The sequence below is a fragment of the Molothrus aeneus genome, chromosome 20 (genome assembly GCF_037042795.1).
Source record: "Molothrus aeneus isolate 106 chromosome 20, BPBGC_Maene_1.0, whole genome shotgun sequence".
Classification (NCBI taxonomy): domain Eukaryota; kingdom Metazoa; phylum Chordata; class Aves; order Passeriformes; family Icteridae; genus Molothrus; species Molothrus aeneus.
The window spans coordinates 7,202,413-7,218,406 of NC_089665.1; the positions used below are offsets into that span (position 1 = coordinate 7,202,413).

The 15,994-nt window shown below is 62.0% G+C and overlaps 2 protein-coding genes across 12 annotated transcripts in view; one reads left to right on the forward strand and one right to left on the reverse strand.

Moving 5' to 3' along the window:
- MYO18A (myosin XVIIIA) overlaps positions 1 to 6,959 on the reverse strand; it is a 36,976-nt gene extending 30,017 nt beyond the window's left edge. For all 11 annotated transcript variants that reach the window (XM_066563736.1, XM_066563735.1, XM_066563733.1 and 8 more), the window contains exons 1-2: positions 6,930 to 6,959; positions 1,249 to 2,331 (exon numbers count right to left, since the gene is read on the reverse strand). In XM_066563736.1, coding sequence (XP_066419833.1) covers positions 1,249 to 2,256 — 1,008 coding nt within the window. In that variant the 5' untranslated portion in view covers positions 2,257 to 2,331; positions 6,930 to 6,959. The remainder of the gene's footprint in view (positions 1 to 1,248; positions 2,332 to 6,929) is intronic.
- A 3,957-nt stretch (positions 6,960 to 10,916) lies between these two features.
- CRYBA1 (crystallin beta A1) lies at positions 10,917 to 15,352 on the forward strand. Its single transcript, XM_066563562.1, is given in 7 exon segments — positions 10,917 to 10,934; positions 10,936 to 10,948; positions 11,668 to 11,735; positions 12,702 to 12,820; positions 14,363 to 14,504; positions 14,892 to 15,034; positions 15,140 to 15,352. Coding segments are annotated over 7 exon segments (651 nt in total). The 3' UTR covers positions 15,288 to 15,352.
- Positions 15,353 to 15,994: the final 642 nt, after the last annotated feature.

The window sequence follows — 15,994 nt, forward strand, 5'->3', positions numbered from 1 at the left end:
GGCAGCAGTGCCCCTTGTCTACACAGGGTTATCTCACCAGGAGCTATCCAGGTGTTCACACAGGGCTATCCCACCAGGGGTTATCCAGGCAGTCATGCCCAGTGTCCACACACCAGGGGTTATGCAGGTGTTCACACAGGGCTATCCCACCAGGGGTTATCCAGGCAGTCATGCCCAGTGTCCACACACCAGGGGTTATGCAGGTGTTCACACAGGGCTATCCCACCAGGGGTTATCCAGGCAGCAGTGCCCGCTGACGCCTGCAGGGCTCCAGGAGGAGCTGCGGGAAAGGCACCGCTCTGGCTTGGCGCAGACTCCACCCCGCAGCGCCGGCATCTGCTCGAGGAGCACATGGAGCCCCGTGCTCACCCTCACTCCATCCTGGCCACCAACCCGCAGGCACAGGGCCTCGCCACGCACACTGTGGCTCTCCCCAGTGCAGGCAACCTGCTCTGCAGGCACAGGCACCCTCCTCCCCCAAGGAAGGCTTAAAAATACACGAAACAAGTCCACAGTTATCCGCTAAACAACACCACTCTGCTGCACCCCCTGCCACCACAGAGGGGGTCCAGCCCTGCAGGATGCTGGTGTTTGGGGGGCTCTGCTGGGGTGCCAGCTGGCCAGGACGCTGGTTAGCCTGCGGCAGGGTCAGCAGTGCCGGGCAGCAGGCGTGAGGGATGTGGGTCACCCAGCCATTAAGTTTCTATTTATACAGCAGCAGCAGCAGTAGCAGTAGCTGCGTACGCAGGGCTGTGCACGCCGGCAGCAGCTCCCAGCCCCTGGCACACTGTGTGCCTGCCCCAGTCCCCGGGGAGGATCCCTGTGGGGGACGCCAGCGTGGGCAGTGGAGCAAGCAGTGTCCTTCAGCAAAGTAGCCTTTGGAATTTCCTGGCAGTGAGGAGCAAAGCTCCCTTCTCAGCTGGACTGTGCTCACTCAGCAAAGATATGGGGACATACTTCCCGCAGGCAATGCAGAGCTGGGCTCTCCTCTAGCAGGAGGAAAACCCAACCCAACAGCACCCTGAGCACTTTGGGGGGCAAAACCCACCGGTGATGATTTGCAAGACCTGATGCATCACTGCTGCATCCCTGCCACAGCCTCCCGCTCCTCCCTGTGCATCCTGGCTGGAGCAGCCCCAGCACCCGGTGTTTCCCACAGCCCCTGCCAACCCAACCACCCCCACGAGGATGCTGGCACTGGCAGAACCCAGGCCTGGCAGTGCCCGTGGTGGGGACAGCGTTACTCACATCCCAGGCAGCACGGCGTGTCCCCTGGCCGCCCCGCAGCCAGCAGCGGCTCAGCTCGCTCAGCTCCAGGATGGGCTGCACCTTCAGCTGCACCGTCTCCCCCGACTGCCGGATCATCTCCACGATTTCATCCCGGGATTTGTTCTCCACGTTCCTCCCGTTGATCTCCACCAGCCGGTCTCCCGGCACCAAGCCCAAGGCCAAGTCTTTGGTGCCGGCTCCGGGCTCGGCGAAGTGCACGACGCGCCGGTACACCTGCCCGTCGGGGCCGCGGTCCAGCATGGTGGTGCGGCGCAGGGAGAAGCCGAAATCGCCCGTGTTGCGCCTCTGCAGCTCCAGCTGCCGTGGGGTGGGGGGCTGGGGGGGCACCAGGGCGGGCAGCCGAAGCTCGACAGGGAACTTCTTACCAATGAGCTCCGGCACCCTGGCACGCAGGGAGGCGGCAGGAGGGGTGCAGGGCTGTCTGGGGGGAACCCCCTGCTTGTCCAGTGGGGCGTCCAGCATGCGCACCTCCACCTGAGGGGAGGGGGCTGCCGAGTGCTCAGAGGGCGTGGAGGTCTCTGAGGTACTCTCATCCCGGCTTTTCTGGGAGAAGGAGAAGCGTTTGACAATCACCTGGGAGTTCTGCTTGGCCAAGGAGCCAAACTTGGCTGCTCGCTGCAGCACCGAGCCCTTGAAGTTGGTATCGTCCGCCTTGAGATCGTCGCTGGAGCTGGCCGTGCTCAGGTGGCCTGAGTCCAAGATGACGCTGCCCCGGTTGCTGTCAGAGTCAATATCTGTGAGGTGCAGCTCGGAGCCACTGGCCACTTTAATGGGGATGGGGTTGGAGATCTCCAGGCGGGTCTTGGAGTCCCGCTTGGAGGCACGGTTGAGGTTGAAGAAGCCCCGGCGCATGCTCATCTCCTCTAGGCTCTTGAGTTCAGCTGCTGACATTCGCTCCTTTTTCTCCTTCTTCTTCTCCTTCCGGGCCCCATCCTTCTCTTTGTCCTTCTTCATCAGGTTGAACATGGTGGATAGAGGCTTGGGGCACTCTTGCCCCCACAGCAGGGCACTGGGCTGGGGCGCCGGTCACGGCACAGCCGCCTGTGCAGAAGGACAGACAGGAAGGGTGCCATCAGAGAGCAGCACGGCCAGCACCCACCCACCACCCCTCCATCCACCCCACTGCTCACGCCAGCTGCCACCCCCAGCCCCTGGGCCATCTTCCAGTATTCCCACCCTCCCTGGGGATTGCAGCACCACAGGGCTGAGACTGCCCCAGTCGATGTGTCCTCACCCTGGCTGGGCATCAAGCCCCAGGGATGCAACAAGGATGGCCCTGTACCCCCAGGGTTGCCCCCAAAAGAAGCCCAGAAGCCTGGCAGTGCCTGGCACTAGGGCTGACTGCAGGCAAGACCCTCAGCAGCTCAGGAGCAGTTTTGGAACAGCATGGGTGGGCAGGGAAGAAAATATCCTGGTGGCTTTTGCAGCAGTTACTGCCGGCATGGACACTCCCCAGGGTAAAACCCCCATCCCATTCAGCCACCAACGTCCTGCCTGCTGTTCAAAAGCCCCTTGTTGAGGAAACAGAGGCCTTTCTGCTGCTCATCCTGGCTCTGGCCACCGCAAACCACAGGGGCTGCCGTGGGCAGAATCCCCACCAGGGAGGAGCCGGAAACACGGCCTGGAGCGAAGGTTGCTCTAATAAACAGGAACCTGTAAAATCACATCCCTCCCAACACTGATAAGTGTCTAATTTTAGCCAGGGCGACGCAGAGGCTCGTGACGCTGCCGGCGACCTCCAGGAACAGTGGCTCTTTCATTTGGGCATCCCATGCAGAGCGGGGGGAGCACCCAGTGCCAGTGGGAAAACCGCGGCTGGGCAGAAAACCCAGCTCCCTCCTGGAAAACTCCACATGCACCCAGTGCCTGGGGACACCCAGTGCCTGGGGGCACCCACAGCCTCACCCTGCATGGGGTGCTGTGGCACTCCTCTGCCCCTGGGGTAACTGGTAGCCCCCCCTCAGCCTCCATCGAGCGCTTGGGCTGCAGATAAACAACTCCAAAGTGGAGCAGGCGGCTGGCAGTGCCTGCAGGACGGGCTGACAGCTATATATAACAGGGCAGGAAACTGCACAGGAACTTAACCTCAGCACAAAGGACGACAGGAAAGCTCCCCATGTTTGAAGTATCTGCTTTAGAGCTCTTCGGCGGGTGTGGGGATGAGGTTTGGGCAGCCATAGGGATGGGTAGTGCAGGCTCTGCCTGGGGTGCATGGATGTGCTGTGCTGTGCCAAGCTGCACCTTGGCTCCAGCACAGCATCAGTACTGCATCACCATCACTGCCTGGACCATCTCCCTGCAAGGACACATGGTCTGCACTGCCCTTGAACACACCCAGTGGGACAAGGGAAACCCATTTTCCTCTTGACAAAGCCATAGAAGGATAGCAGGGAACTCCCTGAACCTCGCTGCCCCTCGGGGCTGGGACAGGAGCACACGTGCCCGGGAGAGGCCTGGCCACAGGGCAGGTGAGGACAGAGCCCTGCAAGCCATGGCACAGTGTTGGCTCTGTGTGTGTGATACCTCTGAGGCAGTGAGGTGAAGCAGCCTGAGGGACAAGGTCAGGCTTGCAAGGCTCCTGGCCATGGCCAGAAGGGCTGCCACAGCTGTGCCCACACCACCCAGCCCAGGGCTCTGGCTGCCCTGCCCTCCCTGCAGCAACTGGGGCTTTACCCAGACCCACAGCAGGACCTGGGCAGGGCATGGCCTCAAAACATATGAAAACAACCCACTTCCTTTCTCCTCTCCCAGAACTGCTGGCTGTGGGGTGATCACTGCCCTGAACCAGGGGACAGCACAGCCCCTTCTCATGACCCACAGCAGGTGCTGCCACAAAGGGCACCACAGCCATGCCATCCTGGAGCCTGCTCCCCTCTGCCAGGATCTCAGCACAGACAATGGCAGGGAGAGAACCTGCACCTGCTCCTGTCCCCACTGTGTGCCACATGCCACTGCTACCACAGCTGCCAGGGCATCCCTGAAGATGCACAAAAGGGCTGCACCCCTGGCAGCACCCAGTGCTCACCTGGGGCAGGGAGGGAGCTGCAGGGATCCTTCCTGGGGGTCCCCTGGGAGCAAAGCCAGTCGCCAGGCAGGTGCTGGTTAGAGCCAGGGCGCCAGGAGACAGGCAGCCAGCGCGCTCTTTGTCCTCGGTGGTTTCTCTCCCGGCACACAGGCTGCCTCCCAGCCTTTGTACGCTCAACAAAAAGGGGGAACAGCGTTCCCAGCCGCATCACTAATCAGGCAGCACTGGCGGCCACTGCCGCAGCCACGTGTGCCCCACTCAGGGCCACAATAGGCAGCAGTGGGGCAGGCACACAGGACTTTTGTGGGCTGGGGAAAGCACCGCAGCATCCGCCCTGCACTGATGTCCCCAGCCCGTGTGCTATGCCACTGTGGTTTGCTCCCTTTTCCCCAAGCAGCCTCCCGCCACGGATGGGTGCAGCCCGACGCCGTGAGCAGGAGGTGCTGCCGAGCGGCTCCTGAATCTCTGATTCAGACCCAACGCGCCTTCCCTGACTCAGCCCGGGCTTGCTCCGGGACTCCCCTCGGCCAGGCGTGCATGAGCCCTGACAGGGAAGGGAGAGGCACCCGCCGGCGCTCTGGGATTGCACGCGAGGATGCTGCTGTGACACTGGGCTGGCAAAGATGAGAACATCACCTTGGAAGGGCCAGAAGGCAGAAAGGGAGACACATCTCAACGCTCCCCAGGCCAAAATCCTCTCTGAGCCACCCAAGCAGGAGCTGCATGCACCTTCCTCCATGTCCCCCCAGCACAGCCAGGAGCCCCTGTGGCCCTGCCAGGGCGCTGGGGAGTTGCAGGCAGGGAGGAAGGCGTTCACTGAAACTCCCAGCCACTCCTTCCCTCCTCGAGACGCAATCTCGTCCGACACGCTCCCGCGCAGGGACCTGCACGGCAAGTTTCACGGTCGCCTGCCCTCCCTGCTCTGCTCCCTGATGCCGGCAGCAGGGCTCTGCTCCCACACCACTCTGGCACACGAGCTGGTGGCTGTCCCCTCCTTGGGCACACGGTGTTGGGGTAGCTCATGGCCTGGCTGTGCCCAGCCAGGAAGGGATGATGCCGTGCCAGGGAACAGGAGCTGCTGGCAGCGATTCCCAGCAGCCAGGCCAGCTCCTATGCAGGGCAAGTGGGAGCTGACATGCGTGATGGCTCCTTGCTGGACACAAGTTTTCCACAGAACAAGGAAGTTTAGGGGGTTTCCAAATCCCTCTGCAGTGCCTTCCCTTACGGACAATGCTGGAATGTGTCAAGAGGAAAACAATCCCGGATCTACCTGAATCACAGCCAGGATGTGCTACCAGGCTCTCCCCAGAGCAGGATTCAGGCCCTCCTGCTGCAGGAACCCCATGTCCCACAGCAAAGGGGACCCAGACTGGTTATGAGGGGTCACCCCAGGCCAGGAGGGTGCATGGGGTGCAAGCACCTGCCTCGCCCCAAAGCTGGGGAATGACACAGCTCAAGAGGTCTTACAGGATAGACCCAGAGGTAGTGGGGCAGGATCTTGGCAGGGCTGCCAGGTGGGACATGGTTCCATGACCAGCTGGAGGGGTCAGGTGGGTTGCAGCCCCGTTAGCACAGGGCACACAGCTCCCTCATCACCCTTATCTGGCCCCGAATTCACAGCCTGGCACCCTGCATGGCCCGGCCCACGGCAAAGGTGAAGGGCCGAGCCACAGCTCGTCAGGGGCAAAGTCCAGGGCTGATGCAGGTGCTGTGGGAACACCCAGATCCCAATGGGAGCTGGGATGGGGCAGTGGGCAGAGGTCCCCCAGTGCCAGAGCCAGCCTTGGGGTGTAGGAATACACTGCCATGTGCCCACACTCTCCTGTAATTGCCCTAAGTTTAGCTCTGGCACTCGCTGACCAGACAATTTGCATCTCACAGGCCGGCTGGAAACCACACGATTTAGGGACGCGCGTCCCAGCCCTCGCCCGATGCTCCATATATTCCTCTCTGGGAAAATTAACAGGCTGGCCACAGCCCTGCGAGCCACCACCACCCCCAGCACAGCAGCTCGCTGAGTGCCACCCACCCCTGTCACTCTGAAAAGGTGGCTCAGGTGCCAGTGGCACCGGCCCCAGCAGCGATGTGGTTAGCGGCGAGCCGGGCTAATGCCTTTGGATGCAATTCCCTGGCGGTGTGGGAAAGGCCCAGGCCAGCGGGTTCTCCCTGGAAGCATTCCCTGGGAGCCCTGCAGCGGATGCTGGGGTACCCAACACGCAGCACCTGACACGGGGCATCCTGCAGGGGGAACACACAGGGACACCGCACGCAGAAACACACCGCGCACAAGGTGACACACACACATGCAAACACGCACACGAGTGACACCGGGGGCTGCACAGGCGCTGCGAGACAAGAGCGGGCCATGCGCACGCCCGCACCCCGCAACCGGGGGGCGGCACCGAGGGGGTCCGCACCCACCCACCCACCTACAGCGGCCGTGCAACGCCGCGGGGGCACGGGCACGGGCACGGCTGAGCTCGGCCCGGCCCGGCCCGCCGGGGGGGCGATGCAGCCGCGGCCCGGCCGGCGCGGCGGGCGGTGCGTGCCGGTGCCCCGGCGGCGGTGCGGGCGGCCGGTGGCCGGTCCCGGTGGGATGGCGGCGGGTACTCACCCAGCGGCGGCGGCGGAGCGGGGCCCGGTGGCGGCGGCGGCGGTGCCGGGCCCCGGCGGCGGCGCGGGGCGGGGCGGGGCGGGGCGGCCCCGCACCGGGGCGGGCACTGCCGGCTCTGCGCGCGCCGCCCGCCGCGCCGGGCGCGGCTCCGCTCGGCACCGAGAGGAGCGGAGCGGGGCGGAGGAGCGATCCTGCCCACCCGAGAACCCCGCTGAACCCGCAACCCGGCTGTAACCACCGCACGGAGCCGCGGCCGCAGCCGGTACCGGCGCAACCGCCCCCGCACACCCACGAACCGGGGTGACCCCGCACACCCCCGCGGACGCACACACGGTGTGTGCACAGCCCCGGTGTGACACGGTGACACCCCGTCCATCCGGCACTGTCCGCACGCACACACCGCCCGATCCTCACATACACTCACACGTTGTGAGCTCGCACTGTGCACACACGCAGCCCCGTGCACCGCACAATGCACACACACACTCCTGGGGTTCTCCTCTTGGGAAGAATCCCATCGGGAACAGCACTGGATCCAGACGGGGAAGGCTCCAGGCTGCCGGCCCGAGCAGGGTGATGGGTGCCTGCTGGCCCCAGTGCAGGGAATACAAAGCTGGCCATGGCAGAGCTGCCTGAGGAGCCATTCTGCAGCTTCTCCCACAGCACCTGTCCCCAGCGAGGGCTGTCAGCCTGACAGTCAGGGACTGACTGTGGGACAGTGGCTGCTCTGTCCAGGAGACAGCCCAGGGTTAACAAAATGAGCATCTCCCACACACCCGGCAGCGAGAGCGGCACAGTCTTTGTTCCACCCCTTCCACTGATGTCCAGCTTTGGGACGTCACACTGGGGTTGGTCACATACAGTCAGAATCCTGGGACAGATGGTTTCAGGATAAGCCCTGCCATGTCAGTGCTGGGACAACCTCCCTTCCTATGGGGTGTGGGAGCAACTGGGCCCAGGGAAGCTGCAGTGGGGCTTTGGGAACAGGGAACCCCGAGAGAGGCATCCACAAGCTCTTTCCAAAAGCACTTTTCAGGCAGTGCTCGATTTCTGATTGGGAAGCTCAAAGAGATGACAGGGACAGTCCCCTGCCCAAGGGGACTCTCTCCAAACCCCTGCTGCTATCCTGGCTGAGTCGTGTGGTCCTGGCTCTCCTTCCATCAGGCTGTGAGCCTCTCCTGGGACACACCTGTCTGGGTGTCACAAGCCCCACTCCCTCGCAGTGGTAAAGCTGGCTGATTTCCAGCCCACAGCCCAGGACACAGCCCCACAGCAGCAGCAGGGCAGGATACATGGGACATGGCAGAGCAAGCTGGCAGCTGTGCAAGGAGCCCTGTGCTGGGCATGCAGTGGTGGAGGAGATGCAGCCCTTGCAGGGCGGAGGACGGCGGCAGTGAGCACAGCTGCCTGCTTTTGTCACACTGTCCTTTGTCCCAGGCACGTGGCACCAAGTGCAGGGAGCTGCAGCCATCCGGAGAGCAGGGATGGGGTCGAGTGATCTGGAAGGGCAGCAGAGCCTGTCTGAGCTTTCAGGAGGGTTTTCCAGCTGCAGTGGCGAGGGGGACACCCTGTGTGGCTGTAGCTCTGCCCTGCTCCCCAGCACAGGCGGGTGAACAGCCAGTTACAGCCTGTGGCAGCTCCTGCTTCCTTATCACACTGGGCAGGTGGTGATGGGCTGATGCCGGTTGGAACTGCCCAGCTGTGGGACAGCACAGGGTCCCCAGTGCCACACAGCTCTGCCACCCTCAGCCACCCACTGGGGCCACTCTCCTGCTGCATCCCCAGAGCTAAACACCCTGTGTTTTCCAGCAAACTGACCAGCTGTTCCTGTCCACATGATCCCATCTGGCTTTGTCAGAAACAGGTTGGGTTGCCCTGAGCAGCTCTCCCTGGCAGAGGGTTCCCCAGGCACCAGCAAATCCCACATCCAAGGAAATTCTCTGTGTTGCCCAGGGTTTTCTGTGCAGAAGGAAGACAGAGCTCCGGTGCCAGTGGCATTTTGTGTGCCCCTGGCAGGCACACATGGCTGGCCAGGGCAAGGGCTCAGAGCTGGGATGGGAGGGGAAGCATCTGTTTTGCAGCACCGCGGGGTTCCCTAAATAGGTCACTGCATTTTTATAGTCTCTTGGATCTAGAAAAACCAGTTGTTCTGGACAACCTGTGGACCCGCCAGCATCACTGGCTCCCCAGGCACTTGCTGCTGTGCTCCCAGGTCCTTGCGGGGGGGGACACCTGCCCCACCAGCAGGGTGAGGGAATGGGGGGTCCACAGCAGCCTGAGCCATACTGGGGTCCTGTTATCTGCTGAGAGTGACCCACCCTTGGCCATGACCAGAGTGGGCTGTGCAGGCAGGGCTTTCCCCCCACCTTGCCCCTGGTTTGGGGTGGCTGCCAGCTCCAGGCTTTGCTCTGGGGTGGTTTCCAGCCAGAGTCAGTTTTCCTGGTGCAAGGGGAGGCAGGTGCCTGCGCGGGGTGCAGAGGGGCGTGCAGTGCCACACACCCACGCACAGCCGCATGCGCCGGCGGTGTCCCATCCTGCTCGGGCTGAGCTCTCCCTCTAGTGGCACCAGGCTCCTGGCAAAGCCTCCACGCTCTGGGGTGGCCGCAGCCGTGAGCAGGCCAGGTCCGAGGGGCTGGAGCGAGCGGGAGGGCGAGCTCCGAGCTGACCTCCCCCCTGAGCCGGGATGTCCCCAGAGCTGCACAGGGAGTGCACTGGGTGGGCTTCGCAGGAGCATCCCACCACCAGCCCCTTTTTGGCACCTTGCAGAGCACAGGTGGTCCTGCCCTTTTCCGTTCCCTGACCCAAATTTTACTGGGATATGCTGGTACCTGTAGAGCCAGGCCTCGGGGGTGCAGCCCCACGGCTCTGTGTCACAGTGGTCCCCGCGGTGACACCGATCCCACCCCTATCCCCATCCCGCAGCAGCCTGCGAGGGGAAGAACCCCACAAACGCCAGCTTTCCCCCCTCAGGGCAATGCCCTGCCCGCAGCGGGGCTCCCCCAGGACCCCGCTGAGCCCCAGCAGGCCCGTCTGGGCGGGTGCCACCCCGCCGCGCGTCCCCGCAGGGTCCCCCGGGCCGGGCGCCAGGCCCCGCCGCAGGCAGCGCTGACGGGGCGCTTTGTTTTGTGCGGCCGCGCCTGCCCAGCGGGGAGACAAAAGGGGCAGTCAGACGCGGGCGAGCATTGTGCTGGCAGCCATGCGCTGAGGCAGCAGCCCGAGCCGCCACGCTCGCCTCGTGACCCCCGACGGCCCGGGCTGTGCCCGCCATGGTGCCCCGGGGCCTGCAGCGCCCGCCCCATGGCAGCCCCGCTTGAGGAAGGGGCTGTGGGGCTCGTGGCTGGGGTGACCGCAGGGCTGAGCCTCCCCAAGGCCATGGCAGGTGTCCCGGGTGTGGGGTTGTGGTGGTGGCAGCGCTGTGGGGAGCGTTGGGGCTCGGTGTGGTTGTGGGGACATGTCTGCCAGGGCCACGCCAGTTCTCACCTCCAGCCTTCCTCGCCCGTGATGGTTGGAGGGTGTCCACGCCAACACGGTGACAGGGAACGTGCCTTCGGTGGTGAAGTGAAGTGACAGTGCCTGGTAGAGACCTTGCCGAGTCCACCACCTGCAGGGTCTCACGGGGAGGTGTCCCCGCCGTCCCCACGGTGCCAACTGGCGCCAGGGCCAGGCCAGCCCCCAGGCTCACCCCGTGACGGCGCGGTGCATTGCCCCTGGAAAATGCCAGCGCGGTCAAATCGTTGAGTCATTTGTGCCCAAGATTATCTGTGCAAACAGCCGCCCCGATTATTTTTTTTTTTTTTTATTATCAAATTTTTTTTCTTTTTCCCTAAGAATGTGGCTCAGACCATGGGGATGAGCAGCTGAAATCTCCTGGGATCAGCAGGACAATGCCAGAGCAAGCATTGTGCTGACGGCTCTGCAAACGCTGGCACCGGTTCCCGGCCAGCAGTACCCTATAAAAGCTGAGCCGCTGAAGTAGGCAAACATTACATGGGCGAAGCAGCAGTAACCGCCTGAGCTAGGTGAGTCCTGGACCGATGCGCACCTCTCCCACCTCACCCCTCTGCTGCCAGCCGGCTGGGCAGGCACCCTTCCTCCTGCCTGGTGGCAAAAGACACCCAGAGGGACTGTCGCTGTTTTCTGTGGCATAAGACAGGCTCACACGTCCCCGCTGGCAGCCGGGGGGGCTGAGAGCCCCTCTACAGCAGGGCATCCCACTGCTGGCATCCACCAGCATGGTTGGCATCTCCCACCATTAGCCAGGGCTGTCCATGGGAGCCCACCGTGCCTCCCAGGGGACACCGGGCAGGGAGAGGGGACCAGGCGGGTCTGTTGGACACTGCCAGGCACAGGGCAGCCCGTGCCCACTGAAGGCCCCTACTCTGGCTCAGGGCTGTTTTTCCTAGTGGTGGTCTGGCCTCAGAGAAGGAGAAAGGGGGATTGGGCACTATGCCCTGGTGGGAGTGCAGGCTCCATGCCATGGCAGGGAGGAGGGAAGGGGCACTGCAGCGGTGAGAAGAGAGCACCTTGCTTTGGATGTGTCCCACAGCCCCCTAGTGTGTCCCCAGACTGGGGCTGGCAAGGGGGTCTCCCTGCAGCTGGTGTGGCTTGTCCCCTGAAGTGGGGCAGCTGTCCTTGAACAGGCACTGTGGGTGGCAGGCACAGAGCTGTCCCCAGCCTCTCAAGGGGGGGATGCACAGGGACATGATGTGGTAAAAATGGCTTTTCCTTCCTTCTCCAGACACCGATCCAGCAGCAGCAAAGATGGCTCAGACAAACCCTCTGCCTGTTCCCATGGGCCCGTGGAAGGTACGTCCTCACAGTCCCTGTATTTCACCTTTATGTGTGCAGGTAGGGAACAGGGAGAAGGGCAAAGCCCATTCTCCGGGGCCAGGAAAGCTGCTCAGTGGGCAGAAAGGCAGGGATGAGCACAGGGAACAGGCACCCCTGTCCTCTGCCCATGGGAATGTGCCTCCTGCCTGCTCAAATACCTCCCGGGTGTTTTTCATAAGGCTCTTCACAGCGCCCCGGGCCAGCTGTGCCCTGTTCTTACCAGCCATCCCGTGACAGGCAGTTACAGAGTCCCCAAAAACCACCGGCTGTAGTTCGCCCTCCTCTGTCCATGCAGACAGGGTGGGCATTGGCAGTGGACACTGTGGAGCAAAGTGGGGAGCAGCCCCAAGGGGTCTGGCGGTAGCCCCAGGGCCACTGGTCCAGGAGGGAGCCAAGAGGGAAAGGAGAAACACGTGCACAAGTGAGGAGCATCCCGTGCACAAGTGAGGAGCATCCCGTGCACAAGTGAGGATCATCCCCTCGAAGCCTGGAGCTGTCGCGGGAGAGGAAAGCATCAGCCGCAGCCCCCCAGGGAGGTGCCCCTCGCCCTTTCCCCCGTTAATCCTCTTTGCCCTAGAGCGTTCGGAGCAGAGGCCGGGAGAACCGCCAGCCACAGCCCTGCCACCCGCCCGTCCCAGAACGGCTCCGCTCCTCTCTCCGGACGGCAGCGCTGCCCCGGGAACTGATCTCCGCAGGGGTGAGCAGGAGAGCGGAGCGGGGGCCAGCCTGCGGCTCCCCCGACACCAAGGCAGGGCGTGGCGGGGCCGGCAGTGCAGGGATGCGGAGGCGTGCGGGGCTATGTCCCGGCCCAGAGGGTGCCCGCTGCAGCCTCCGCTGGCTCTCTCCCGACGGAGCCACCCTCCGTCCGTCTCCAAGAGGCGCTGAATTGCCTGGGGCCACTGCTGGGCAGTTTCCAACTCGGCAGCTCGCTCTCCGTTCCAGATCACCGTGTACGACCAAGAAAACTTCCAGGGCAAGAGGATGGAGTTCACTTCGGCCTGTCCAAACATCATGGAATGTGGCTTCGACAACATCCGCTCCCTGAAGGTGGAATGTGGCGCGTGAGTACCCAGCTGCCAGCGGAGGGGGTGCTTTCCCAGGCAGGGAGAGGGGTGCCCAAGCGTGGAGTGGGACCAGCTGTCCCCGCTCTGCTTGGCTGGAGTCAAACACCACAGCCAAGGGAAGCCAGGCATGGAGGATCCCACCCTGCCAGGGTAGAGCAGCCCAACCCAGGCAGTACTGATACAGGGAGAGGGCCAGGGGACAGTCGCAACACCCTTGGCATCACCCAAAACTGCCTCCTGCAGTGCTGGACCAGTCAGGTTTGGAGGAGGGCTGCTGCCCAAGGATGCAGAGAGGGTCAGTGCTCAGTGGCCTGGCTTAGCCTGGTCCCCATCCTGAAGCACCAGCCCTAGAGAACCACCTCTTGCCCAGGGCCCAGCCTCGCTGTGCCCTGTGCTTTCCCTGCCACTGAACAGCTTCCTAGACCAGGGCAGAACCTTCCCGCAGCTTCTCCAGTGCTGAGAGGGGTAGGGAGCAGAGCTGGGCTTCTCCCTGCGCACGGGAACCTTCCCTGGCACAGGCAAAGCAGCTCCCGAGCAGCTCGGAGGGGCGGAGTGCTGGGAGCGGTCCCCGCGGTGCGCATCCCGCCGGGGCGGGGAGCAGACGAGACAGATTTGTGCTGCTATCTTTAGGACGTGTAATGCTAATGGGATTACAGCAGCGTGCGTGCTCACGCTGTAATCAGCTCCCTGCTCCAGTTGACTGCTCCTAATCAGGCTGTTCACCTTGCACAGGGCGGGCTAGCTGCAGGACATGGCATTGGGGCTCAGTTTGGGTCAGTGGCAGGAAACCCTCGACCCCCTCAGCACCCTTTGTACCCCGTCAGCAGAGGATCCATGCACTGCACAGCCTGTGCCACTCACCTTCCAACCCTCAGCCCAGGCTCTGTCTCCCCGCTCTGCCTGTGGCTCTGTCCCCAGTCTCCTCAAGGGGACACCCCCACCCTGGGGACAGGCAGGTGCTGTGTGGGCAACACCAGGGCTTGCAAAATGTGTCCTGCAGGGTGGAGGCATCCCACTCACCTCTCCTTGTTTGTTTTCAGCAAGAGGAGAAGGCAGAAAGGGGAAAGGCCATAGGTCCCTGCTCTCTGCTCAGAGCCAGATGGGCCCTGCCTGCTGTGGGCATCGGGAATTCAGGTCTTTCCAGCAGTGTCAGGTTGTAATTGGGAAACAAGTTAGAAATCAGGCCTTTGGGAGGAAGGGCAGCTGGGGCATCCTGAAATGATGCTGGTCTGCATAAATGATGACAGAGCAGCAAGGGGGAAGAGCCACCTGTGCAGGATGGACCCCAGGATCTCCCCACCTCCCCCATCCCCTGCAACCAGGGATGCCCTGTGGGTGCCTCTGCAGCACCAGATGCATTTTCACCCTCCCTGGGTTCTCTGCCCACATCCAGCACTGCTTCCTCTCCTCCCAACCTGTGGGGAGAGACCAGACCCCAACCTCCCCCTTGCACCTACATCCTGCCCCTATTGCCAGCTCCCAGCAGGATGCCCTGAGCTGCTGCAGGAAGCCCTGGCAGCCCTGGCTCTGTTTTTGCAGCTGGGTCGGTTATGAGCACACCGGCTTCTGCGGGCAGCAGTTCATCCTGGAGAGGGGAGAGTACCCACGCTGGGACGCCTGGAGCGGCAGCAACGCCTACCACATCGAGCGCCTGATGTCCTTCCGCCCCGTCTGCTCTGCTGTGAGTGTCCCACCGAGCTCTGAGCCCCTGAAAATGGCCCAGGCCACGCCAGGGAGGTTAGGAAGGGAAAACACAAGGGGCAGGCTCAGTGCTTCAGCCCCGCAGCCCCAGCAGGGTTTGCTCTTTCTGTCCTGTTTTTTAAAGTTTTGGAGGGAATTTCTGGGCAAGCTGTACATAACCAGAGATAGGGGACAGTCAGCCTGAGACAGTAGCTGTGGCATAGCTGACATCTCCCAGCCATCCAGAAAACTCCAACCAACCAGGGTCTGAACACCTCCCTCTCCAGGATCCCTCTGAGTAATGCCATAGGGAGTGACAGCCCTGCCATTCCCACCCACGCTGGGGAGGCAGCACCACCTCTCCCTCACCCCCTGCTCTCCCCCACAGAATCACAAGGAATCCAAGATCACCATTTTTGAGAAAGACAACTTCATCGGCCGCCAGTGGGAGATTGCTGATGACTACCCCTCGCTGCAGGCCATGGGCTGGGCCAACAACGAAGTGGGCTCCATGAAGATCCAGTGTGGCGCGTAAGTGACAGGAGCAGCAGGGACAAGCTGCCATCACTGCGCCACCACGATGGGAAGGGGACACTCTGTAACCCTCCTGCTTACCTCTTTGTCCTTTGCTTCCAGCTGGGTGTGCTACCAGTATCCCGGGTACCGTGGCTACCAGTACGTCCTGGAGTTTGACCACCATGGTGGAGACTACAAGCACTGGAGAGAGTGGGGTTCACACGCCCAGACCTCCCAGATCCAATCCATCAGGCGTGTCCAGCAGTAGCTCCTCACTTCCCAGTACATCTCTGCAAGGTTTCGACAGCTCACCGGCTCCCTCTTGGTGCTAATACTCCCCTCCCGAAATAACCACCCCCTCTCGTACTGCCACTGCTTATGGAACAACACTCCCAAAACGGTACCGACTGCCACAATTGCCAATAAATGTGACTGAAAGAAAAAGATAAATCAGTTTGGTGTGTGTTCGCTGGTGTGTGTTTGGGACTGAGGTTGCACATCCCCATCACAGGAGCAGGGACCAGACTCTTTCCTATTTATTTTAAGCTGGGCTGAATTGAGGTGGGCCTCACACTGAGGGAGGTTCAGACCCCCACTGCTGCACAGAAACCCTTGGTTTTTTCCCTCCCTGCCCTCTGCTTCCCCTGACAAAGTAAAGGACACCTGGATCCACCCCACCTGCATACACACAGCTCATGGGCACTATGGCCAGCACTGCCAGGTCTTTAGGATCCAAACCCAGGCTGCTCCTTGAAAACGTGAAAAAGAAAGTCACACTGACACCCACAAACTTTAAAATTTTTATTCAACAATTTACATCACTTATTGTCTGTCTTAACGTATTCGATCTACACAAATTTCTTTTTTTTTTTTCCTGATAAAATAATAAAATTTGGATAAATTTTGAAGACCTGTTGGTGCAGAATAAACAAAATTTCAGGTAAGGTTTTTTTTTTTTTTTCTTTTTTCTTAAAC